A 26,921-nucleotide genomic window follows, 5' to 3' on the forward strand; every position below is an offset into this window, starting at 1 on the left:
GCAGGGCTACTAGTTGAGATATAATTGACATAGAGCACAATATAATGATCTCACTTACATATAGTGAAATGATGATTGCAATAAGTTTAGTTACATCTATCTCATATTTATACAATAACAAAAAAAAATGTGTTTTTTTCTTGCAATGAGAACTTTTAGGGTCTACACTCTTAGCAACTTTTAAATATTATCATAGAATAGTGTTAACTGTATTCATAGCATGCCATTCTTTAATGAAACAATCCAAATTGTAAATGGTAAGGACACATAAGAGTCTACAGGAATTGATAGTTAAATTGTCTATAAGTGACACATTAAGAATTGATAATCACCTTTTTATATCCCAAAGTTAAGGTGTTTTGTAGCCTAACTTTGAATTACAAGAAGTTTTTGCTTATTAGTGGATAAAAGAAATGAAAAGAATCTGATTGGAATAAAATACCAAGTTACCCTTCTTTCTTTTTCACAGGCATGCATACCATTCTGTTTCAACTCCCCCAGTGTACCCTCCTAAAAATGACCTGAAACTACATGTGGCAACTTCCTCTCTCCAGAGTTCTGACGCTGTCATCATCCATCCGGGAGCCATGCTGGCGATGCTGGACCTCCTGGCCTCTGTGGGGTCAGCAGCACAGCCAGAAGTAAGCTTGGTGCTGTCAGCTCCTTCTGTCTTTAATGAGTTTTTGAAAGGATGTGGGTGTGCCCACATGAGCAAGGGAATGGGGTCAGAAATGTGGGAAGGGATGTGAAACCATTCCATATCACATACCCAAGTAGGTAAAGGAAAAAATACAGGGTTTTCTATTAATTTTCAGTAATTTATCAGTTAACTTTTATTAGTTTTCTTCATGAATGATAACTATGAATGTTTTAGAATATAATTCATTTGACAAATGTAGCCAAGGTGGTTATTTCTGGTGTGAAAATTATTTTTTTCCTTATAAATCCTGCTCAGCAGCAGACATTATTAGTAAGTAGTACAGAAAGAATAGTGACCAAAGATACCACTTTCAAACCATTTATCTGTTTTGACTTGTAGCAGTCAAGAGTTTGGGTGACCTGTAGTTTGGTTGGCAAATCTTGTTAAAATGTATGGCCTCTAAGACCTAAAGTGTCACAAATGTAAATAATAGGACTTCCTTTAAGCTATTAACCCACCATGAAAAGACTTCACAGCCACTATTAGCTATATAGTCATCTATATATATAAAAGGCTAATATGCAAAGTGTCCCCATGGGAGTTCAACCAGGAGACCAGGAGTTCTATCACTTGCTATGACATGCACTGACTACAAGGGGGCAGTGCAGAACAAAGGAAGGCCCCAATGGGCACCCAGCAGCCAGGAAAGGGAGTCACCAGCCGGCAGCCAGAAGGCCCCAATCAGCCCTGATCGCTGGCCAGGCTTAGGCACCCTACCCATGCACGAATTTTGTGCACCAGGCCTCTAGTCCTATCTAATAAAAGAGTAATATGCAAATTGACCGTACATCCGCTACACCTACAAGTCACGCCCACCAGCCAATTAGGCGTGAGTATGCAAATTAACCCAACCAAGATGGCTGCAGCCACGGAGTGAGCAGAAGGCTTGGGTTTCCCCAGCAATGGAGGAAGCCAAGCTTTCTGCCTGCCCTGGCCTGCCTTGGCCTCCACTTAAGGATACAAAGTTTCAATTATAGAAGATAAATAAATCCCAACAAAAATGGCTGCAGCCATGGAGGGAGCAGGAGCCTTGGCTCCTCTCAAGGCTACAAAGTTTCAATTATAGAAGATAAATAAATCCCAGATCCCAGGGCCTCCGCTTGCATCGCCGTGGGGCATGGCCAGCCTGCAAACCACCATTGGCCCCTCGCCCAGGCCGCCCCACGCCCCAAGGGAACCCCCACCCTGATCCAGGACACCCTTCATGGCAAACCAGCCAGCCCCCACCGTGCACCAGGTCTCTATCCTATCTAATCCTCCTATCTAATAAAAGAATAATATGCAATTTGACCATCACTCCAACACACAAGATGGCTGCCCCCATGTGGACACAAGATGGCCAGCAGGGGAGGGCAATTGGGAGGGACCAGGCCTGCAGGGGAGGGCAGTTAGGGGTAACCAGGCCTGCAGGGGAGGGCAGTTAGGGGTGACCAGGCCTGCAGGGGAGGGCAGTTAGGGGTGACCAGGCCTGCAGGGGAGGGCATTTAGGGGCAAACAGACTGGCAGGGGAGCAGTCAGGCATCAATCAGGCTTGCAGGGGAGTGGTTAGGGGGTGATCAGGCTGGCAGGCAGAAGCAGTTAGGGGCAATCAGGAAGGCAGGCACGCGAGCAGTTGGGAGCCAGCAGTCCTGGATTGTGAGAGGGATGTCGGACTGCCCGTTTAGGCCCGATCTCAGTAGGATCGGACCTAAATGGGCAGTCGGACATCTCTCGAGGGGTCCCAGACTGGAGAGGGTGCAGGATGGGTTGAGGGACACCCCCTCTGTGTGTCCCCCCCACCGCCCCCCCGTGCACGAATTTCTAGTATAATATAAAAGACTTGGAAGAGAATGAAGTCCAGCTGGGAATGCCAACATAATGAGGATGGCAAGCGTTTGCCCAGCCTCTGGAGCCGTTGTGTCACTAAGTCAGCCACTTAATGAACCGGAATGTAATTCGCAGCCTGTTGAGACCTTGAATGAAAAGGTGTGCTTCATGTGGAGAGAACTACCACCTGTCTTACTAAGAATGCCCTGGTGGTGTGGATTTCTTTGTTAACTTTAGCATGCTTTGGACCTCCAACTTGCCGTGGCGAATATTTTACAATCCCTGGTGCACACAGAGAGAAACCAGCAGGTCATGTGTGAGGCCGGACTTCACGCACGACTGCTGCAGCGGTGCAGCGCTGCCCTAGCTGACGAGGACCACGCGCTGCATCCGCCCCTCCAGCGGATGTTTGAACGATTGGCCTCCCAGGCTCTGGAGCCCATGGTGCTGAGGTCAGTAGTTCTCTTTTTCACATTTAATAATTCACAATTAGTAATGACAGTTCCTAGAGTCTATATGCAAGAGCTCTTGCTTTAATTGACATATATTCAAGTATCTGTGGGAAGATCCAAAGCACAACAAAAATGGGCAAAATGCTCAAAGTGTCGCGCAAACACACATAAATCTAGCTTTTAATTAAGACGAGGATGTTCGTTTGTTGGTTATTTCTTCCACATAAATTCAGCAAACACTCACTTTCCTTTAATGTCATACTATATTTAGGACTTGCACATACTTTAAGAACTTTTTATATGTAAGGACTCTTTTAAGAAATACTTGTTTAACTTTTTTATTTTCAAATAATTACCAATTCAAATGAAGTTGTAAAGTTAGATCAAAGAGGTTCTGTGTCCCCTTTAACCAGTTTCCCCCAGTGGTAACATTTTATATAATTATAGCACAATATCAAAAGCAAGAAATTGACCATGTGCGAGGCCTTGATACCAAAATGAACAAGACAGTCCCACTCTCTTCTTCCATCATCTTATAGATTTGTTCAGAATCCTAAAATATTGAAAATAGCATGGGGATTTTCCCCTGACCCTTCTTGGTAATCTGCTACTTTAAAAGGAGAGAAAGGGAGAATGTGAGAGACTATCTCATTATCTCATACCCAATACTATTATTTACTAAATAACTTATATTGCCTAGTTGGATAAACAGATAAGCAATGGAGATCAACCATTTGGACATGGTCAGTTTTCAGGTGATGAGTTCTCAGAGGAAAAGGTCACATAATGGTACAGGCACCCAGGTGCTGATAAGCTACAGGTTATAATTGCATGTCCTCTCACTCTACTGAAAAACTGACAGAGGGTACATCCCATTCCAGGAAAACGTGCTCCTCAGGTGTCATTTCCTAACCCTTCACAGTTTTCTCTGCACTTTAAAGTGCTTGGTATTTAAATGTAAAATTAACATTGCTTTTATGTTTTTTTCAAATGTATTCTTTATTGATTTCAGAGAGGAAGGGAGAAGAAGAGAGAGATAGAAACATCAATGATGAGAGAGAATCATTGATCAGCTGCCTCCTGCATACCCCCTACTGTGGATCGAGCCTTCACCCAGCCATGTGCCCTTGACCAGAATCGAACCTGGGATTCTTCAGTCTGCAGGCGATGCTCTTATCCACTGAGCCAAACCGGATAGGGCTGCTTTTGTATTTTAATTGATGTGTTATAATTCAGTTACTCATTTTGTGTGTGTTTGGTTTATGATTTATATAATATTCTCAGTCAAGGAATAACTTTGTTTTGTTTTTTCTTTAGGGAGTTTTTGCGTTTGGCAAGTCCATTAAATTGTGGTGCCTGGGACAAAAAACTGCTAAAACAATATAGAGTCCACAAACCCAGTTCACTGAGTTATGAGCCAGAGATGAGAAGTAAGTTGACTTTGAAGTTTCTTTTTTTTTTTTTTTTTGGTTGATTTTATAAATGAAAACTATGGGGGGGATGAATATTATTTCAATAAGTTTGACTATGATAGGAAGGAAAGAGAAGAGTTCGTTGTTGTTTTTGTTTGTTGTTATTTAAATGTAGAAACAAGATCTGGTTGAGTGACTAAAGGGGGTCAGGGAGGAATCATTGATGTAATAAGTGAGATCCAGAGGAGATTTTGAATTACTTGCAGAATAATCCTTGGCTTGGCAGAGGTAATACTTCTTTTCCAAAGGATTCATAATTACTTTGCCTTTCTTTATTAGCCTTTCTTGCCTGGACTAAAGAATGTTGATTGGAATATTAACAGGAAAGCTGCTACAGGAGGACATGAAGGACAGGAAATTAAAAATACTGATAGTGGTAGTTGAGATACACCAAGGAGTATAGGCTAGATAGGGAAAGAGGTGAAGCCAAACAGTGAGTGATAGGCTGGGAGGAAAAGGATGACCACTGGTCTGGAGAATAATGGCTCAACCAAAAAGCAAATGTAGTGAGAGAAATGGAATGAGAGAACTGGAAAAATGGGGTGGAACAATGGCAGCCAAAATTAGAGCAGTGAAACAAACAGAAGACCGTGCCCAAATTGCTCTGAGGGAAGTAGAGGTGAAGCTCATTGGACGAAAAGGAGTCTCATAAAACAATGTGAGGTGTTAGATGGTTTGTTCACATGGACTTTGATATCCCCCAGTACATTGCAAGAATCAGTACAGGGAGTATGGCTGAGAATGAAATGCCAACATTAGGAGAAGGCAGTTTCTTGGGGAGGGGAAGGGAGAGGGCAGTAATATTGGTGATTAACTTCCAAGCAGGAGGAGTTCTTGCATCAGGTGGATGGAATGGTGATGGAGGGGGCTAGCAAAATGTAGGCCTGCCTACCCACCTGACATGGAGAAGCAACAGATTTCCATCCACTCAAAAGCTATGATGGTCTTCTCAGTAGACACCTCAGCTGCACCGGATTTCCTCCCAATGATAATTCTGTAGTTTTGTAGGTTTTTTACTTTATAATGTATTTGGTGTCATTTTAGCCACAGTGATAAGGTATTTGTTTTGATGGATTGGAGTGACCATTACTAGTGAAGCAGGGAAGAATAAAACCTAGCAAAGTAGACTGGCTGCTGTGAAAGAACATAATGCTCATTTAGTTCAGCCCTTCTTGTTCAGGTGTGAATCCGAGATTCAACAACCTTTAGTCATTATTTCAGTCTGCTTTTTTTTTTTCCTGCAAATTATTATCCATTTTTAGTGAATACTGTATTTTGAAAACTTTTAAGATTTTTTTGAGTTCCAACATAGTTTTATTGAAAAACCAAAAGTATTGCAGTTTTTTATATTAATTAATATACATCTCTTAGATGTATGTATATTTTTGTTACTGTTGTTTTTATACTTTACACAGTTCCTTAGAATTGAGTTGTGATTTCCTTTGTAAAGAATAGAAACAAAAATAGTTTATCTTAGAGAATATTGAACTGTGTTTACGGTTGAGCCTAAATGCTTAGCACATTTACGAGGGAAACAGTTACATTCATGTAGTTTATCCCAAGAGGGCGTATCTTCTTCATTACATCTGTAATCCATTTCTGAAAAATAGAACAGTTTGTTTAAAGTCTGTCTTTTCATTCTTGAAATTATCATTTACATGCCTATAGAAATTTCTTAATTTAAGTACTTTGTGATCACATATTTAATTTTAATAGAAGAATTAAAAATAGAGAGAAAATGGAAGAAATTTCTGCTATTTATCTCTGATTTTTTCATAAGAAAGATGACTTGCTTTTTTTCATATAATGCTTCTAGAATATTTTGTGTGTTTTTTTCTCAAAAAGCAATCCTATATAATAAGAGCATAATATGCAAATTGACCAAACAGCAGAATGACCAATTGGCGGGGGACAGGGCCAGCGAGCAGGCTGTGCCAGGCCAGCCAAGGTGCTTGACAGCAGGCAGAGGGAGGGAACAGCAATGGAGCTGGGTGCAGGGGGAATGGCGACCAGCCGTGGTGGAGGGGCAATTGGGTGGCCCGCCCAGTTGCCTTCCGCAGAGGAGGCCACCAGTGTGGCCGCAGTGAGGTGATGGTGGCATCAGGGTGATGTGGGCAGCACCGACCAATCCCACAGAGAAAGGCTGGTGGCAGCTTCATCAGGGTGATAGGGGGGTGATGGGAGCAGCACCGTCCCCTGCTCGGCCAGGTCGCCTCCCGCAGAGAGAGGCCAGACTGCAGCTTAGGCCCGCTCAGTAGGACATCGCCTGAGGACTCCCAGACTGTGAGAGGGTGCAGGCTGGGCTGAGGGACTCCCCTTCTTGCAACCAGTGCATGAATTTTCATGCACCGGACCTCTAGTAATAAATAATTTTGTGACATAAAAGAATAATCAGATTTTTATAAAAACCATTAACTATAATTTATTATTAAATTACTAGAGGCCCGGTGAGTGAAAATTCATGCACTGGAGTGGGGGTCCCTCAGCCCTGCGTGCCCCCTCTTACAGTCTGGGAGCCCTTAGGGGTGGGAGGCAACCCGGCGATATGGGGGAGGCGATGCCCCATCAAACCTCTGCTGCTGCCACTGCGGGCAGTGCAAGCCTCAGCCGGCCCTAGTTACCTGAGCCTCAGGCGGCCCTGGGCGGCTGGGCAGCTGCCATCTGAGGCTTGCCTACGCCTCGGGCCGGCCCTTGGTGGCTGGGGGATTGAGGGGACTGGGGGACTCCGGAGGCAGGCACCCCGGTGGGGCTGAGGAGACTGGGCACCGCCATCTTGTGACTGTGGGCGCCACCATCTTTGAGGGTGGGGCAGTCAATTAGCATATTCCCTCCTTATTGGCTGTGGGCGCCACCATCTTTGTGATGGCGTGAGGGTCAGTTAGCATATTCCCTCTTTATTAGATAGGATGTTGTAACAGTGGCTGGAATAGTGGTTATTGGTGCTCTGGTTTCCAACATTTCTACAACGTGTTTATTACTTTAGTAATATGTAAAAAAAGGAAACATGGGCTTTTTAACCCTTTGCACTCGCTTGCTTTTTTCTCGATTCCTTTATTCTAATGCTAACCGTGTCGAGTCACACTCGACATCCGAGTGCAAAAGGTTAAGTTTTAAAATGAACATAAAGTACATTAAAACTGGTGTTTATAATAAAATTTTTAATTAACTATAAAAACTGAAGAGTGGTATTTAAAAATAAATCAGCCTTGTAAAGTCATTATTTTAGAAAATTACGCGATATTTTTCCCAAGAAATTTTCTTTGACTTACAGGTAGTCTGATCATGTCTGTGGAAGGTCTGGGTTCTGATAATGTTTTCAGCTTACACGAAGATAACCACTATCGGATAAGCAAGAGCCTGGTAAAATCTGCAGAAGGAAGCACTGTACCCCTGACCCGGGTAAAGTGTCTGGTCTCCATGACAACTCCACATGATATCAGACTTCATGGGTCATCAGTTACTCCAGCTTTTGTTGAATTTGACACATCCCTTGAAGGGTTTGGGTAAGGAATTTACAAGGTAGCCAAGCCTTGTTATGTTTTTTATGATTCATACCTGCCTTTGACAAATAGACCTTTGGTTTTAAATCTACTTAGTTAAAATATATTATATACTGTTTAGTTTCAAATTATTGAGTTCTTGATCACGTTAAGAGTAGTTTTGTTGGTTTTTCACTTTATAATTTATTTGGTGTCATTGTTAGCCTCAGTGATAAGGTATTTGTTTTGATGGATTGGAGTGACCATTACTAGTGAAGCAGGGAAGAATAAAACCTAGCAAAGTAGACTGGCTGCTGTGAAAGAACATAGTGCTCATTTAGTTTAGCCCTTCTTGATTATTTATTTGTTATTTCAAATTACTTATTATAAATTAATTATTTTAAATTACTTGTTATACTGGATAACTTTATATGGTATTAGTGTCATCAAACTACAGCCCAAAGTTCAAATATGTTTTGTAAATTTTGTTTTGTTGTAAATAAAGTTTTATTGTAACACAGCCACACTCATTTACCTATATATTGTCTTTGGCTGTTTTCATGCTGCAGTGGCAAAGTTGAGTAGTTGTGAAAGAGACTATCTGGTCTGCAGAGAGTAAAATATTTATGGTCTGGTCCTTTCCAGAAAATGTTTACCAGCCTCTAATTTAACATAATAAGTTTATGGATAATATGCAAATTAAAACAAGATTTAAAGTTCTTTGACTGGGTTTTATCATCCTTTCCCTCAAAATACCTGTCTTAGTATCTCATACATTATAAATATTCAGTGACTATCACATCAAATAAGTAAATTTTTTTCAATTGACAGAAAAGGTTGTAGTAGCAGAAGCAACAGTTAAGAATCTATAGAGAATCTAGAAGAGTTTATAAAGTCCATCAGCCTCGAAATGGACACAGATGCTAATAGAACAGATCTATGTCTATACGAGTTATTTGTGGGATTCTTATACGTTGATCTAAAGCTATAAATTGTATTTTAAGAAGATTGTCATAGGTTATTATTGAATAGTGGATTCAAGCACATTTGGGAATAGACAAAACTAATCAGAATGGTCATAATAGGAGAGTGACTCACTGGACGAGGCACAGGGAGTTTTTCGATGGTAATAAAATTGTTCCAAGGTCTTGAACAGGGTTATATGTTGGTACATTTACCATATGCAAATTATACTTTTATTTTTTAAAAAAATTTAAATGTCAAATGATGCTATTGAAGATTTTATGTTTGTTTATTTTTATTTTATTATTTTTTAAAATATATTTTATTGATTTTTCACAGAGAGGAAGGGAGAGGGATAGAGAGTTAGAAACATCGATGAGAGAGAAACATCAACCAGCTGCCTCCTGCACACCCCCTACCAGGGTTGTGCCCGCAACCAATGCACATGCCCTTGACCAGAATCGAACCTGGGACCCTTCAGTCCGCAGACCCGACGCTCTATCCACTGAGCCAAACCGGTTTCGGCCATGTTTCTTTATTTTTAATCCTCACCCAAGGATATGTTTTTGTTGCTTTTTTAGAGAGAGAGAGAGAGAAACATCAATTGATTGTCTCCCATGCACACCCCAACCGGGGATCGAACCCACAACCTAGGTATGTGCCCTGAAGGGGAATCAAACCTGCCACCTTTTGGTGTACAGGATGATGCTCCAACCAACTGAGCCACTTGGCCAGGGCACTGTATGAGATTTGTAAAGTATATCTTTCCATGCTCTCACATAATTAAAAGGAGGGAAAAACTTTGTTAGGCACCCAGATTTATTCCATGATCTTTTATCCCTTGATACCCCTTAAGAAATGGAAGTTTATTTCACAGTGGTGAATGCATAGTGATAACACAGGAAAAAAGTTGATCTCTAATATGTATGTCATCTTTTCTTTAATAGCTGCCTGTTCCTGCCCAGTTTGGCCCCTCATAACGCCCCTATAAACAGTGCTGTTACAACAGGTCTTACTGATGGGGCTGTGGTCAGCGGCATTGGTTCTGGTAAATATTACTTCCTTTGTTTATGAGAGTCCTTTTTTTAGTAGATTATATTGTATTTAGAGTTCATTGCTATTTTTTTTTATGTAAACATGACTCAACATAAACTTTTATTGTTATTTTCCTATTTTTACTTTAGGTGAAAGATTCTTTCCTCCTCCCTCTGGCTTAAGCTACTCTAGCTGGTTTTGTGTTGAACATTTTAGTTCTTGTCCAAATAACCATCCTGTCAGATTTCTGACTGTTGTGCGCCGAGCAAATTCTTCTGAGCAGCATTACGTGTGCCTTGCAATAGTTCTGTCAGCAAAAGACCGATCTCTGATTGTTTCCACCAAAGAGGAGCTACTCCAGAACTATGGTCAGTATCTGTCTTTTTCTTTTTGCTTCTTGTGATCATTAAAAGTATTAAAGTTCATTATAATATTAATTTTTCCCATTTAAATTATTATAGAATAGAACAGATTATATGAAGTCTTGTTTACCAGTAAATTTTAAGGCACTTTTATAAGAGACTTAGAAAGCAGTGGAGAGAGTCCCTAAAATAAGGATTCATCTCTACTTGCCAAGAAAAGCACAGCCTTTGCTAGGAAAGCAGGTTCCTTGTCTGGTATATTTTAGTAAGGACCTTCATTGGCTGTGAATTCTGCTTAACTAATGAATATTCATTGAGCACCTGCCTACCATATGTGCCACTGTGCTAGACATAATAACACTTAAATTACTTTATCCATCACTTACCTTCAAGACTTAATACATACCACTTAGTCCTAATTCCATAATTCCCTTCCACACGCCATAACATTACATTGCTATACAGAGGAACTTCAAACTCAAGACATGCGTGAAGAGCTTTCTAAATTATGTAAATAACATAAAATATGCATCCAGTTTACTGAATTTTCTTTGCTGTGATTATAAGCATTTGTGTAAAAATATACCTATTTTTATCATCTAATTTGGTCTTAACTAAATAAATAAAATGCCATGTATTGCTTCACATGTGGTTGGTGTCCAAATATTAATTGAATATGAATGTTAGCTTCTCAGTTTGATTGTAAGGCTTCTTGTTTTACTTAGTATTCTTCATCATGACTACTACAGAGTTAGGCATCAATGCAGTAACTGCTTTAAAGTTCTTATTAGGACTCTTTTATTTGCCTCTTCTGTGGCATTTGACCCCGTTGATAGTTTTATCTTAATTAAAACGGTCTCCAGTCTTGTAATTTGCGATACTTGTTCTTTCACTATTTCTCTGACCTCTTTTGCAGTGTTCTTCAACAGCTTTCTCTTCCATCTTTCCCTTAAGATTAGTATTGCCCAAGGTTTCCTCATTAGTCTTCATATTCAACCTGCTCTTCATGAGAAAAAAAAAAAATCGTCAATTTCAGTTAGTGTTAAGTCTTTAGGTCTTTTTATCCCAGGGACTCAGAGAGTAAAGTTTTTATATGTTTGTGTCCTAGGATTTGTATATTTCAACTGCATATTAGATACCTTCATATGAAGAGCCTTCCTGTAAACAACTCATACCGTAATGTTTCTATTTTATAAAACCTGCATCTCCTTCTATTCTCTGTCTTGTGAAATGATACCCCCACTACCAGACAGAACCCTCATGTCTACCTTGAAAATACCACCTCTTTCACTAAGTGTTCCTATATTATGTATCCTTAATATTTCTTGAAATTTTTCTTCCTCCTTATGTCCACTGCCATAGCCCTTCTTTAATATTCTTTGTTATTTATCTGGCCGTAATAGGTTTTAATTATTTACTTTGTTTTTGTCTATCTACCTTACAAGAATTCTAAGTTTCTATATACAACACTACAACCTTGGTAATCTAGGTGACCTGCCACGTAAAGCAGTACCTAGCACATAGGAAGCCAATAGGTATTATTTAAAAATACAAAAGAATGAGTGAGAAGAAAGAAAAATAAAGGAAAAGGAATATGAATGGTTTGAAGGGGAAACAATGAGAAGAGGAAATGAAGAATTTGGAAAGAGGGTAGAATTTAATTGGAAAATTAAGGAGTAGATCTAGGGATGTTTCAGTAAACCAGAAAAGTGTTTTCTACCTTTATAGATTTTCACTAAATGTAATTTGCAAGACTACTATAGTTTATATATCACTAGAATTTATATCAACATATACATATGATGTTGCTACTACAAGGGTTCATCCTCTGAACAGCTGCAACCCCATTAAGATGCCTAGGAAATTAATAGTTGTCAGAAACCAGTTGGCTCACCAAGATATCCTGACACTGTTGAATACTGGGTATGTCTTAGTTTAAGCCTGAGTCAGAATGTGAAACTCAGAAAATTTTATAAGTAATCCTATATAATAAAAGGGTAATATGCAAATAGACTGAACAGCAGAATAACTGAACAACCAATCAAAGAGTAATATGCTAATGATATGCTAAGGCTGCTCAACCGCTCGCTATGATGTGCACTGACCACCAGGGGGCAGACTGTCAACTGGTCGACCAGTCGCTATGATATGCACTGACCACCAGGGGGCAGATGCTCCAACCGGTAGGTTAGCTTACTACTGGGATCCAGCTGATCGGGACTGAGCGAGATGGGCTGGACATACCCTGGAGCCCTCCTTCAGTCCCTCCCCGGCCCAATAGTGCACCGGTGGGGTCCCTCGGCCTGGCCTGCACCCTCTCACAATCCGAGACCCCTCAGCGGATGTCGGAGAGCTGATTTCAGCCCGATCCCCCAGGCCACTCCCCTTGGGAGGGTGCCAGACGCAGGTTTCATGGCTAGAGAGTGCTGCTGCAGCAGCGTGAGCCTCTCCCGAATGGGACTGATTGGGCACGAGCCCACGGCAGGCACAGTGGAGCCGGGATGAGCGGGAGTGGCAGGTAGAAGCTGCAGGCAGCGTTGGACTGCAGGTTTTGGCCCAATCCCTGCAGGCCACCCAGAGGGACCCCACCCGTGCATGAATTCGTGCACCAGGCCTCTAGTAAAGACCGTTACGACTGAACAACTGGAACGACCCGTCAACCAGTCTCTATGACATGCACTGACTACCAGGGGCAGACGCTCAATGCAGGAGCAGCCCCCTGGTGGTCAGTGCGCTCCCACAGCCAACTCCCATGGCCAGCCAACTTCCCCTGGTCCCTCCTGTCCCTACCCCCCTCCGGCAGGCCCCATCCAGCAGCTGGCAGGCCCCAGTCAGCCTGGCCCCAATCAGTACTGGGCAAGATGGCCCCAATAGGCCCTGATCTCTGGCCAGACCTAGGGACCCCACCCATGCACAAGTTTCGTGCACGGGGCCTCTAGTATTTTCTATAATCACCAAGAAGATGTAGTCTATTAACGAGGGTAAGGAGAGGGAAGAGTTCCTGGTTTTGCCTATACTTTTGGTCTTCATTTTTCACATCCTTTCAAAACTAGACCCTGCTTTTTGCCTAGTTTATTTAATTCTGTTCCTAAGTTAGGTCACCTGTGGAGAAGATTCTGTCTTTGTAGTAGTCTTAACTCATTAATAGATGTATATTCTGAATTGTCATTTCAGCACATGCAGATATTTTAAGATTCAAAAAATAGAAATTAACATTTTATTTATAGGTCTTTCTGCATATTATTTAAAGTTTTAACTTTCAGCGTATTTGTCTCTTCTGCTTGTACTGAAAAATGGTGGGTCTGCTTTAAGTTACATGGTTGCAGATTAGCTCTTTTTAAAAAAAAATTTTTGAGGAGGGAATAAGTTTTTAACATCTAGATTTCTGTTGTTCTCCTCCCCTTCTTGAATAGTTAGGAAAGGTATATTAATATTAATTAATATATGATATGCACTGACCACCAGAGGGCAGATGCTTAACATTACAGTTAAATTAATAATAACCTGTTATTTCCTAGTACAATCTGGCAGCATATTGGGTAGCAGAGAGAAACCAGATTAGAGTCAGGAAGTGATTGCAGAATGTTAGCAAATCACCAGAATTATCTGGTGAAGTAGAGTACTTGGATCGCCAAATACTTTTCCATTCCATAAATTATCTTACTACCAGCTATTGTCAGGTCAGGGTCAGGACTGTACACTCACAAACGAAGAACAGATAGTTGCCCCCTTGCATCACTGAGCAGAGCATATAGCAAGAATATAATTTTAAATTTTCTTGGTCTTTTTTCTAACCAATGCTATAATCAAATGTATGTCAAGGTAGAATTTAAAAAGACCCTTCACATAGCTAGTCTCTTTTTGTTGTCTATCATAAATGTATTTTATTATCTATTTAATCTTATTTATTTTTATTTCATTAGCTATTATAACTTTATTTGGTTATAACTACATGTATTTTGAGAAGAAAGCAAAAGTATATCCCGGGCTTTGCTTTTTTACTACAGATAAAGTTACTGAACAAATAGGATATTTTCATTTACATTGTCATCATATTATTTTAACATAAAGTCAAGATCTAGATATGAATAATTGTTAGAATGAGGATAATATTGAGTATTGTTTTATTTCTTAGTTGATGATTTTAGTGAAGAGTCCTCTTTTTATGAGATTCTCCCATGCTGTGCTCGCTTTCGATGTGGAGAACTAATAGTCGAGGGGCAGTGGCATCATCTGGTTCTGGTGATGAGCAAAGGCATGCTCAAGAACAGCACTGTGGCCCTCTACATCGATGGACAGCTTGTCAGCACTGTGAAGGTGAGCATCCCTGCACTTGGAAAGCTCAACCTGCTTTAGAAGATAGTTTAGGGTGTCTGTGTGTATGTGTGTTTGCAGGGGTATTTTTTTTAATTGTCTTAATTTTAAATTGACCTTCTATTTGAACAATATGTTAGAGTCATGTGGCTGGCTAGTTCCTATCACTTCATTCGAGAAGAATGGAAAGGAGAGGTTACAAAATAAAGAATTAATGAATATGTCAGTGATTGAGCCAGACTGCAGAGTGCTTTTTCACAACAGAGAAACCAATTGAAGGATGCCTAAATAAATTATGAGCACACTTTTTTGTCACTTCTTTGTTATTATTGTATGCAATCAGTAGATTCTATATTCTTTAGAGCTGGAATTGTTTTTATTCATCATTATTTTCAGGTCACCCAGATTAGTCCCAGGAGAGAGGCAAGAGAGGTGCATTAACCAGTAAAGAATCAGAAGTTTCTTTTTTTGAATCAGGATAAAGACTGCTAGTTACTCGCTATAGAACTCAACTAGCAAACACTTAAAATTCTTTCATTTCTAAAATTAGTGCCAATTTTTGTAGAGATATCACTTGAAAAAAGTAGTAAAGGCAAAGTCTGTTCTTTTGTGTGAATTAATGTTTAAAAAGTAGTGAAATCAGCAGCTTCCTTGAATATATTTCCTTCCTAAATGATACTTTATTTTGGCATCGTGTGTCAGGAGGATAAATGCTAAAATGCACTCTGTGAGAATAGTCTTTTTTTATTTTTTGTATACACGACTGCATTTGAAATGGGTTTGTAGATTTCTCTAGTAGATTGCTCCTCATTATCTTTAGTATTATTGAAAATAAAAATGTCCTCAGCTTCTAGAATAGAGAGATAGTAGATTTATTATTGATATATCTACATTATCATCATAATTGTGCCTATGAGAAGCCAGAGTCCTAGAAGCCAACGATAGTTCATGTATTGGTCTTCACATTCATACTATTTACAACACCAGGAACTGTTCTTTAGCGTGTGGAGTAATAGATGTTATCTGAAACTAGGACAAATGTACCGCATCCTGTGAAATGATGAAAGCTGCTCACACAATAAGATGCAACTTGATTTCATTATCTCTTATACTCTCTGTATTTATTACAAACAAATTGAATGGTAATTTAATCAACATGTCAGTAAACAGTAATGGAACTTCGAATCTGAGAATGTACTTTCCATTGAGATTAAAGTGTGTGTGTGTGTGTGTGTGTGTGTGTGTGAATTATAACATATAATAGACTATTCACTTTTCTAATATTTTAATAGCACTTTACCCATTATGAAACTTTTCATGAATAATTTTATTTAACACACTCACATTGAAGGTAACAGCTGATTTAAGTCTACTTGAATTCCATAGTTGGAAAGCTGTTTTTATATCAACCCAAAAAATGTCATAGACACCTCACTAATTTGATATGCAAACAAACCAGACAATAACAGTCTCCCTATATTTCATTATTGCCTTTTCTAGCATTAGATTGTGTATCTGTATTGGGAGTTGGATAACTCATTTCCAACTTTCACGTTAGGGTCCAGAATCTTGGCTTGCCCTTATGTTTCTCAACCCAACAGTTTTGGTATGTTTATAAGGTTGTATGACCTTGGGATAATGAAAATATACAACAAAAATGCTTATTTTCCTGGGAAAAGTTGTTTTTGTGTGTGTATCGTAGCTCACACACTTACTTTTGTTTTCTTTACAGCTTCATTATGTTCACAGTACTCCTGGGGGTTCAGGTTCTGTAAATCCTCCTGTGGTCAGCACAGTCTATGCATACATTGGTACTCCACCTGCCCAACGCCAAATTGCTTCACTGGTTTGGCGACTAGGACCCACACATTTTTTGGAAGAAGTTTTACCTCCTTCAAGTGTCACTACCATTTATGAACTAGGACCAGATTATGTTGGAAGCTTTCAGGCTGTATGTATGCCATGTGAGTGACTTATTCTTTCTTCTTGAAGTTGTATATAAGTAATCTGCATATCTTTTACATGAATAAAGTGCATGTGTGTATATAGGTTATATATTGTTTATCAAAAAGCGGGGGGGGGAGCTTCTCTATTTTTCTTCAGCGTGATGCTGTTGACAACTCACTCCTCTTCACAGTGTTCTCCACTGATCATAATGTACTTTCCTGATTTTTTCTTCATGCCTGTTCACTAGTTTTCCCGTTTCTCTTCCTGGCTCTAGGATGTAGGTGTACATCCTCATTAAAAGTCTAACCTCAGCTTTCTCCTCTTTCTGTTATTTCTCCTATTACATGAAGCAATTTACAGTGTGTCTACTCTTGTTAAAGGAAGGAATGATGGGTCCAGAAAACACACACATATATTTTTTAGGTTAGAGCAGTTAACATCAATTTTTCTCATCCCTTTACTGCTGCTGTGTACTTTCTGTTATCCTTTCTCCCAAAAAGAATTTAGAGTCAAAGAAACTGATGTGATACTCTTTCCAAATGTCTTCCATCCCTTGTTCTCATCTACCAAGGTTCTCAGAAGTTAGGACAAGTATATTGTACATGGTGATAATCCTGTGGCTAAGTCATTTGTCTTTCACTCATGTTTTGATTTAGATAGTATCCATAATAGCTAACACTTATTGAGCACTTAAGTGCTGAATAAGTTAATACACCTGAAAGATATAGCTGTTCTGAGCCTTTCATATTTTTTTTAATATTTTATTGATTTTTTACAGAGAGGAAGAGAGAGGGATAGAGAGTTAGAAACATCGATCAGCTGCCTCTTACACACGAAGAGAGAGGGATAGAGAGTTAGAAACATCGATCAGCTTCCTCTTACACACCCCCTACTGGGGATGTGCCCGCAACCAAGGTACATGCCCTTGACCGGAATCGAACCTGGGACCCTTGGGTCCGCAGGCCGACGCTCTATCCACTGAGCCAAACCGGTTTCGGCTGAGCCTTTCATATTTTATTTATCTCCTCAAAATACTGGGAGTTAGGTACAGTTGTTAGCATCCCCATTTTACCGATGAGGAAGCTGGGGCACAGGGATATATAGCTCACACAGCTTTTAAGTGAGATTCAGACTTAACCCATCTTACATACTCTGCTGTGCTGTCTAGAAGGGTGCAGAGAGGCGGCGATGAGGGCACTCGTTGGGGAGGAGGCTAGGGCCAAAAGCTCATGGACATTTCACTCATTTTCTTTTCCTTTGAACCGGGGGATGGGTTTTGTGATTTGTTTGATAATAATTAAAACTCTTCCTTTGCATTATGTTATATGTTAAGCAAATTTTTAGAGTGAAACTTGGAATGAAAAGCTCTGTGACTAGATGATTTCCCTATTTCCTAGTGAAAGAAATGAAGAGCTGAAAATTAAATAAAAGTTTTTCAATTTACTTCTCTTGTTCCACTTTAAAAGATTTTCAAGTTTGCTGATTTAAAAATGATAAGGAGACTAAAATTCTTGTTAGAATAATGATTTTGAAAGGATTATTTTTCTTTTGAAGGTAAAGATGCAAAATCTGAAGGCATAGTGCCATCTCCTGTGTTATTAGTGCCAGAGGAAAAGGTGTCATTTGGCCTATATGCACTCTCCGTGTCTTCCCTGACAGTGGCAAGAATCCGGAAGGTGTACAACAAGTTGGACAGCAAAGCCATTGCTAAGCAGGTGAGCACAATGATTTCCTGGTGAGCTGGGATGGATTCTCCCTGGAAAGAAGTTTCAGAGCTTAGTCATGAGCACTGCCTAAGTCTGAGCAGGTGCTGAAATGGTGCCTTTTGTGTATTTATATTTGGTTTCTTTGGCTTTGGATTTGACCCAAAACCTATTTAGATATTAGCTTAATTTGGAAAAGTAAGAAATGCCTTCTAAGTGCATGCCATGTTTTTATTGCCAATTTGAGAAACTGAGCTTAGAAAACTAAAGAAGACAATTACTTTTTCTAAAGCTACAAGTTAAGGTTTTTCTGGATCACCTACTATGTGCATCATTTTATTCAGCACACATCAGTGGGTAAAGAGAAAATCCCTGCCCTTATGGTTCTTTCATTCTCATGGAAGAGACAGACAACAATAACAAAGAAATACCCTGATAATAGAGTATGTGAGAAGGTGAAGAGTGCTAAAATAGGGAAGGGGAAAGAGATAAGATTATAGTTTTGAACAGGAAAGTCAGAGGAGGACTCACTGAAGTGAAATTTGAACAGACTTGGAAAGAGATGAGGCAGCAAGCAATGAGAACATGGAGAATGGATGGGCTGTAAGTATAGGGTGGGGGGGTCTTGTATTCTGGGAATACAATTACTAAAGCCATGAAGAAGGTGTGTGCCTGCCGCAGAGGCACATGTAGTGAAAGCAGAGGAACGCAGAGAGGAATGGGACAATATTGTTTAGAATTTATAGGCACTTGTAAAAGCATTGGCTTTAACTGAGTGAGATGGGAAGTATTATAGGGTTCCAGACAAAGGAATGAAATATTATGACTTTTTAACCAGGATTACTATGCCTCCTATTGAGAATAGATTGAAGGGAGATAAAGGTAGAAGCAGGGTGATGAGTTTTGAGGCCAGTGTAATAATAATTCATATGGGAGATGATGGACAGAATGGGGTGATAGCAGTGGCTGTGATGAAAAGTGATGATCAGATCTGAGGTATATTTTGAAGATCAAGCTATCAGTTTTTGATGGCAGATTGGCTATGAATTGTGAGAGAAAGATAACTCCAAGGATTTTGCTCTAAGAACAAGGAAAATGGAGTCAATTTTTTCTGATTTGGAGAAAACGACAAGAAGAGTAATATTTTGGAGGTGGGGGGTATTGAGAATTATGTTTTGGAGATGTTTGAGAAGCATATCAGACATCCTACTGAAGCTATCAGAGCCCATTGGACATAGGAATCTGGAGTGAGGGGAGAGGTTTGCCTGTCCTGATGGTCATAGATGGTATTTAAAGGCATGAGACTAGGAACCTGGCCAGTTTTTCTCAGTGGTTAGAGCTTCACCTGCACACGTAAGGATCGAAGGTTCAGTCTCTGGCATGTGTGGGAGGCAACCAATTGATGAGTCTCTCTCACATCCATGTCTCTCCCTCCCTCCCTCCTTCTCTCCCTCCTCCCTTCCCTCCCTCCCTCCCTCCCTCTTTCTTCCCTCTTTCCTCCCTCCATTCTACTCTCTGAAAATCAAAGAGAAAAATATCCTTGGGTAAGGATTAACAAAACAAAACTTTTAAAAAGCAAGCAATGAGACTAGGTTCATTCACCAAAGTGTAGATGTAAGTAGAGAAGAGGAAAGTTTTCAGTCTGAAGCCTGGGATGTTCCAGTGTTAGGAGTTGGGGAGATGAAGCAGAGCCAGCTGAGAAGACTGAGTAGTAGCAGCCAGCAAGAAAGGAGGAAAACTAAGAGTACTGACCATTGGGTTTCATAAGGTGGTCATCCTCAGTGAGCTTGACAAGCTGTTTTGGTTGATGAGGGGAGGCAAAGCCCCCGGGGAAGGAAATCAAGAGACTGGAAGGAAAGGACTTGGGAACAGAAAGTATTGACAACTATTGTGCAGAGGTTTGTATGTGAATATATTTACCATTTTCTAAGGAACATAAACTGTACATAAATTTGGTTCTACAGGTAACAATAAAATTAAAGTCTTATAATCATACTAGAGGCCTGATGCACGAAATTCATGCATGGAGGGGGGTTGTCCCTCAGCCCAGCCTGCACGCTCTCCAATCTGGGACCCCTCGGGGGCAGTTGGACATCCCTCTCACAATCCAGGACTGCTGGCTCCTAACCACTCGCCTGCCTGATTGCCCCTAACCGCTTCTGCCTGCCAGCCTGATCACCCCCTAACCACTCCCCTGCCAGCCTGATTGATGCTTAACTGTACCCCTGCCGGCCCGATTGCCCCTAACTGCCCTCCCCTGCAGGCCTGGTCCCCCCCCTCCAACTGCCTTCCCCTGCAGGCCTGGTCACCCCTAACTGCCCTCCCCTACAGGCCTGATCACCCACAACTGCCCTCCCCTGCCGGCCTGATCACCCACAACTACCCTCCCCTGCCGGCCATCTTGTGGTGGCCATCTTGTGTCCATATGGGGGCGGCCATCTTTGACCACATGGGGGTGGCCATCTTGTGTATTGGAGTGGTGTTCAATTTGCATATTACCTCTTTATTAGATAGGATTTGCTTGAAAGCACATTGTGTGTGTGTATGCATGCACACACTCAAAATTGAATATTTGATGTATGTTCATAAAGTTTTGCATAATTTATGTGACATTTACTTGCCTGTGGAAATACTGTGGGGCAATGAGTGATAAGAACCTTTACACCATGACAGAGTTTTATTCAAAAAGCCCCCTAAACTCTTTGTTTCCCAAGATCCCCACCTTGCCATCTTCATCAGAGTAGATTGTGTTTAACTTACTTTCTGTGAGTTTATACACTTTTGGAAATGTTTGCACGTTTTAATAAAAAGAAATAAAGGAGTGCTCATCCTATATAATAAAGAGGTAATATGCAAATTGACCGTCACACCCTCACAAGATGGCTGCCTATGACCAGGCCGGCAGGGGGATTAGTGAGGGACAACCAAACGACTGAACAAGCAGGCTGCGTGGGGCAACCAAGCTGGCAGGGGGGTAATGAGGGCGGACCAAATGACAGAACAAGCAGGTTGTGTGGGGTGACCAGGCCAGCAGGGGGGTTTGTGAGGGACGACCAAACGACTGAACAGCAAGCTGTGTGGGGCAACCAGGCCAGCGGGGGGGCTGTGAGGGACGACCAGGCTGGTGGGGGTGGGGGGGCATTTGGGGGCAACCAAAAACCAGCATGGGGGGGCAGTTAGGGGCGACCAGGTCGGCAGAGGGGGGCAGTTAGGGGCAGCCAGGCTGGCAGGGGGGGCAGTAAGAGGCTACCAGGCCGGCGGGGTGGGGGGTAGTTAGGGACAACCAGGCCAGCAGGGGGGGCAGTTGGGAGCGATCAGGCTGGTGGGGGAGGAAGTTAGGGGTGACCAGGTCAGCAGGGGAGGGCAGTTAGGGGTGACTGGGCCGGCCAAGGAGGGCAATTGGCGGTGAGTCACAGATTGGAGAGGGTGCAGGCTGGGCTGAGGGACACACACACACACACACACACACCCATGCACGAATTTCATGCACCAGGCCTCTAGTATAATAAATAATAGTGCAGTAATTTTGCACAGTGACACATGGTTATTAGATTTAGAGTAGTGAGCACATTGTAAGATATAGAAATGTCGAATCACTATGTTGTATACTTGAAACTAATATAATAGTGTATGTCAACGATACTTTAATAAGAAAAATGTTCAGGCTATTCTTCTATAGTTACATTTTTTTTCCTTTCTTATTCTTCAGTTAGGCATTTCCTCCCACGAGAATGCCACTCCTGTGAAGTTGATACACAATGCAGCAGGACATCTCAATGGGCCCGCCCGGACAATTGGGGCCACTCTGATTGGATACTTGGGTGAGTCAAATCATCTTCGTTGTTCCAGACTTCTTTATTTACCTTCACATATACATTCACTTTCCTCACGTAAGGGGTGGTTCATCTTTTATAGTGGTAACCTGTAATGTTCTTGGAATGTTTAGAGACTAAAGTTATAATCTCAAACTCCAGTTCACGTTTAAAATTATAACCGCATTAAACTTTCATTAACTTTTCCTCTTTTGTCAGCACTGATGAGCTCTTAACTATTTACTCCTGTGTAGTTTCAAGGTAAATGTCACAGTACATTTAGGGACAGATGTAAAGACTTGGAAATACTGATGACTGTTACAGGTTTGGTGCAGCAGTGTTGGCACTCATGAGCACTCCTATTATTTGGAAATGAGCTAGAAATAAGAGCTTCAGAGTGTAAACAGTGTGAGTCCAACTCTAATAAAAGTCAGAACTAGTGGACATTCTGCAGAGCCTTGTACCGGATGTCTGCTTCAAAAGAGTTGTTTTATTGGTTAGATAGTCTTGAGACATACTCCAACCAGACCACCCAAAATTCAGAGCCAGTAGTTATATATTTTAATTTGTAAATCAGTTCATAATATTGGTTCCTTTTTAGATTAACAAGAATAGTTAACAAGTTAGTGTTGTTCTAGTCAGAATCCTACATGTTTATCAATCTTTGGCAATTTTTATTGTCCTGGTGATGTGCACATGCCTGTTTTTCTGTTTTGATCATGTATTGCATTGATGAAACAGTTTTCTTTATGCTGAGGCACATGGTAGTTTTTCTTTATTCCGTTTAGCAAATCCTTGCTGAGCACTGTGTTGTCTTTTGCAAAAATACAGCAGTGCTGTGGTATGGTACAAAGAGTGGTGACTGAGGAGTTCAGATTGAATTAACCCTAACCCTCTAATCCCAACCCTAAACTTGAGGTCCCAGCCCCTGCTCTGTCAGGATGTGGAATTGTAGCAAATACTTGAACTCAAGTTACTCATCCTTAAACTAGTAATACTAGCCCTACTTACACTAGAAGGTAGTTTTCAAAATCCAGTGTCATAAAGTATGAAAGTATTGTGAATACTTTAAAGGACATAGAAATATAAAATGCATATGAGTTTTATTTTTAAAAATCTGAATCTTGATCAGTGGGCAAATGAAATTCAAACAATGCCTTTTTAAAATATAGCTGTGATTTTTTTTTTTAATTGACCTAAAGTTAGATCCAGTACTGTGTTTCCATGTAATTATGCTCTGGGGTCACTGATGTACTGTAACTCAGATTGCATAACTGGGAGAAGCTTTGAGTAATGAGCATTAATGTGCTCTGCATGGCTTACCCATAGGGAATACGTCATCTCCATCCCATTGCCTAGTTCCCAGAGTTAAAGTGCTTTTGCTCTCCCCAAGTTTAACCCCAGCAATTCCTAGTGAAGCATTCGTACTCGCCTCGAAATGCATCCCCAAGGCCTCTGTGCTTTTGAGTCTTATGTTGCCCAAAGCCACATAGAAACATTTGTGTTTGTTCTCAAACCCAGCTCTTCTCTGCTCACTACTTTGCTTCCTCGCTCCTCCCGCTGATTAAAATATGTTTATTGCCTTCTCCCAAATTCTACCTTCAAGATTTTTGTTTTTTTAGAATTTTCTTTTTTAGATTAAAGGGTTTTGTTTTTTTTAAATAGCATGTATAATTAATTAAATCTTCTTAGGATGATTTATTCAGTTCTTGTTTACATGGGGACTTTAATTTTTTTTTTCTACTGTCTTTTAATCAGGAGTAAGAACATTTGTCCCTAAGCCTGTTGCCACTACTTTGCAGTACATTGGGGGAGCTGCAGCCATCCTGGGCCTGGTAGCCATGGCTTCTGATGTGGAGGGGCTCTATGCAGCAGTCAAGGCCCTGGTTTGTGTGGTCAAGAGTAACCCACTAGCCAGCAAAGAGATGGAAAGAATCAGGGGCTACCAGGTTTGTAACCATAAAGCTTTGCTCTCACTTTACTTTGCATAAAAAGAAAAACTAATTTTTATTTTTCTCATTTTTCTCAAACTCTGGAAGAATTATATTGACAAGTCACCTTTACAAGTTAGTAGTTTTTATTAAAACTAACACATTTCAAGTGAGAATGAGTTGTTATCTTTATTTTGGTTTATCATTGTTCTTCTATCTCATCAAATATCACTCAGCCTTTGAATTAGGCTGTTATTTCAGTATAGGTTTGATATATTTGAATATATTTTCAGAACAGTGGTTTACTATTTTTCTTTTCAGAAACAAGAGTGAGATGAAATAGGGTCATGTTACCACCTGCTCTAGAGACTGACAGATCATTAATAGATGCAGAGCTCTCCCCATTTTTCTTATCTCTCCCCTCCACACCCAGTCATCTTTTATACACCCCCCCCCCTTGCTTACCTAGAGGAAGTGAGACCCACTGTACAGTAAGTATGCCATTGCTAATTCTGAAAAGTCATGTGGGATTAAAAATATGCAGCGTTCATATATTCACAATCTCTACTAGATTTAGGTAGAAAGTTACTTTTAAGAAAAGGAGGCATTTGGAGTAAGATAAAATCATTGTAGTGTAAGTGAAGTACCAATGCCTTCTCTAGCTTTAGCCAATATTTGATTTGGCACAGATAAACTATTCACTACACTGTTCTATAGATTTAATCACACTGTTTTGCAAAACTCTTACAAGGATTCATAGCAGCATTGTTGATCATGAAAAAAATAGGAGCAACCTAAATGTTCCAAGAACATGAGAATGACTAATAATAATACTGTAAACATCCATAGAATATCATTCAACCTTTTACAATTCTAATTATGAAGACTATGTTGTAACAAGAGAAAAAAATCTTTTTAATAGATGTTATGTAGAGAAGAAGAATAGGAAATTATATATATGCATGATAGCAACAAAGTTTAAAAATTTATATGTAAATTTAAAGTTTATGTGAAAGTGGATATTTTCATAAGGAATGGGATTACCCTGGTTTTTAGATTTTCTCTAATGTTATATTGTTATAATAAAAATTTGGAAATCAGCTTAGAAGTCTCAGGAATTATTTTATGTAGGGTTCTCCATTGTGTGTGTGTGTGTTATGTATACCTGTGTTTATATGTTTGTATGTGTAGTATGATTAATAACAAGCATTTGGTGTGCTTTCTTTTAGTTACTGGCAATGCTACTTAAGAAGAAACGTTCCCTTCTTAACAGCCATATTCTCCATCTAACTTTTTCCTTGGTGGGAACTGTTGACAGTGGACACGAGACCTCCATTATTCCCAATTCAACTGCTTTCCAGGATCTACTTTGTGATTTTGAAGTATGTACATAAATACTGACTGGTAATATGTAATCATTGAATCCATCTTTTACTCTGTATAACAATAGAGTTAACTATTAAACAATTTTGTTTCTTAGATATGTTCTATAGTTATATCGTGCTTATGTTAATTTCATTCATAAAATATGACAAATAGGGTAATGATGGAGTTCCTTCTCCCCAAGGGTATTCAGTTTTACGAATAGTAGAGAAGTAAAATGGTACAATGCATGTGCCTAACTGTAGCTAATTTGCTGCTGCCTCTGGCATTGAGGCAAATATTTTCATCAAACAATTCTGTTGATGAATAGAAACTTTTCATCAATAAATAGGAGCTAGATGTGGAATTTTGGTTAATAGTAGCTTCATAGTAAAATATCATTCATTTTGTCAGAATAACAAGTTTTCATTTCTACTGTCCTATTACGATAAACAACTTCTACTCTGTCCTCTCAAGGCAATGCTTAATCTTGCACATCCTTTGTGCATTAACTTCTTGTTCTCACTACTGTGTGTACCCATCACTATATGTTTTATAAGTACAGGATGGGGCAAAATTAGCCTTACAGTTGTGAGTATATGAAACACAGTTTATTCTTGTATTATTATTTACTAGGGGCCCGGTGCACGAAATTCGTGCACTGGGGAGGGGTCCCTCAGCCCAGCCTGCCCCCTTTCACATACTGGGAGCCCTCAGGGGATGTCCTACTGATGGCTTAAGCCCGCTCCCCATTGGGAGCAGACCTAAGCCGCAGTCTGGCCTCCCTTTGCAGGAGGCGACTGGGCTGATTAGGGGAAGGTGCCAGCCCCATTACCCTGCTGCTGTAGCCACTGCCAGTCACCGCAGCCGCCAAGGTATATTCATCAACACGGACTCCAGTCCCTTCACCATGAAAAAATGACAACTTTAAGCATTTTCAAGATGTGTCTATCATAGGATATGACATTTCTTTCTTTATTTTTCTTTTTATCCTCACCTGAGGATATGTTTCCATTGATTTTTTTTCCCCTTCCCTCCGATTCCCAGGCTCGACCCCTGCCCATGCCTAAAGCCTCCGCCCCAGGCTTTAGGCTTGGGAAGGGGACTCCTCTGCCCCTCCGATTGCAGGCTCGGCCCCTTCCCAAGCCTAAAGCCTCCGCCCCTCCCAGCTGCCCTCCTCTACAGTCTCCTGTGAGACTGTAGGCTCTCTGTGTGCATATCTAGTTTCTTTTTCTTTGTATTCCCACCATCCAAAATGGAGCCAAGCACTTATTATTAGCTAACTGTAATATCTATGCCTTAACTCTTCTTCCTCATAGTTACTGTAAGCACTGTCTTGTCCGTTATTCTAAACTAGAGGCCCAGTGCACGAAATTTGTGCACGGGGAGTGAGGATGTCCCTCAGCCCAGCCTGCACCCTCTCCAATCTGGGACCCCTTCAGGGCCGTTGGACATCCCTCTCACAATCCAGGACTGCTGGCTCCCAATAGCTCGCCTGCCTGCCTGCCTGATTGCCCCTAACTGCTTCTGCCTGCCAGCCTGATCACCCCCTAACCACTTCCCTGCTAGCCTGATCGATGCCT

General features: G+C 40.6%; 1 protein-coding gene across 1 annotated transcript in view; it reads left to right on the plus strand.

Annotated features, from left to right (window-relative positions):
* The window catches only part of WDFY3 (WD repeat and FYVE domain containing 3), a 265,989-nt gene that overhangs the window by 144,665 nt on the left and 94,403 nt on the right, over positions 1 to 26,921 (plus strand). Inside the window, exons 15-26 of the mRNA XM_054727645.1 lie at positions 470 to 641; positions 2,744 to 2,958; positions 4,276 to 4,388; positions 7,702 to 7,933; positions 9,820 to 9,920; positions 10,057 to 10,275; positions 14,405 to 14,586; positions 16,316 to 16,547; positions 18,085 to 18,245; positions 21,943 to 22,054; positions 23,804 to 23,994; positions 25,206 to 25,358. Of these exons, the coding sequence (XP_054583620.1) occupies positions 470 to 641; positions 2,744 to 2,958; positions 4,276 to 4,388; positions 7,702 to 7,933; positions 9,820 to 9,920; positions 10,057 to 10,275; positions 14,405 to 14,586; positions 16,316 to 16,547; positions 18,085 to 18,245; positions 21,943 to 22,054; positions 23,804 to 23,994; positions 25,206 to 25,358 (2,083 nt within the window). The remainder of the gene's footprint in view (positions 1 to 469; positions 642 to 2,743; positions 2,959 to 4,275; positions 4,389 to 7,701; positions 7,934 to 9,819; positions 9,921 to 10,056; positions 10,276 to 14,404; positions 14,587 to 16,315; positions 16,548 to 18,084; positions 18,246 to 21,942; positions 22,055 to 23,803; positions 23,995 to 25,205; positions 25,359 to 26,921) is intronic.

Source organism: Eptesicus fuscus, chromosome 2 (genome assembly GCF_027574615.1).
Source record: "Eptesicus fuscus isolate TK198812 chromosome 2, DD_ASM_mEF_20220401, whole genome shotgun sequence".
NCBI lineage: Eukaryota > Metazoa > Chordata > Mammalia > Chiroptera > Vespertilionidae > Eptesicus > Eptesicus fuscus.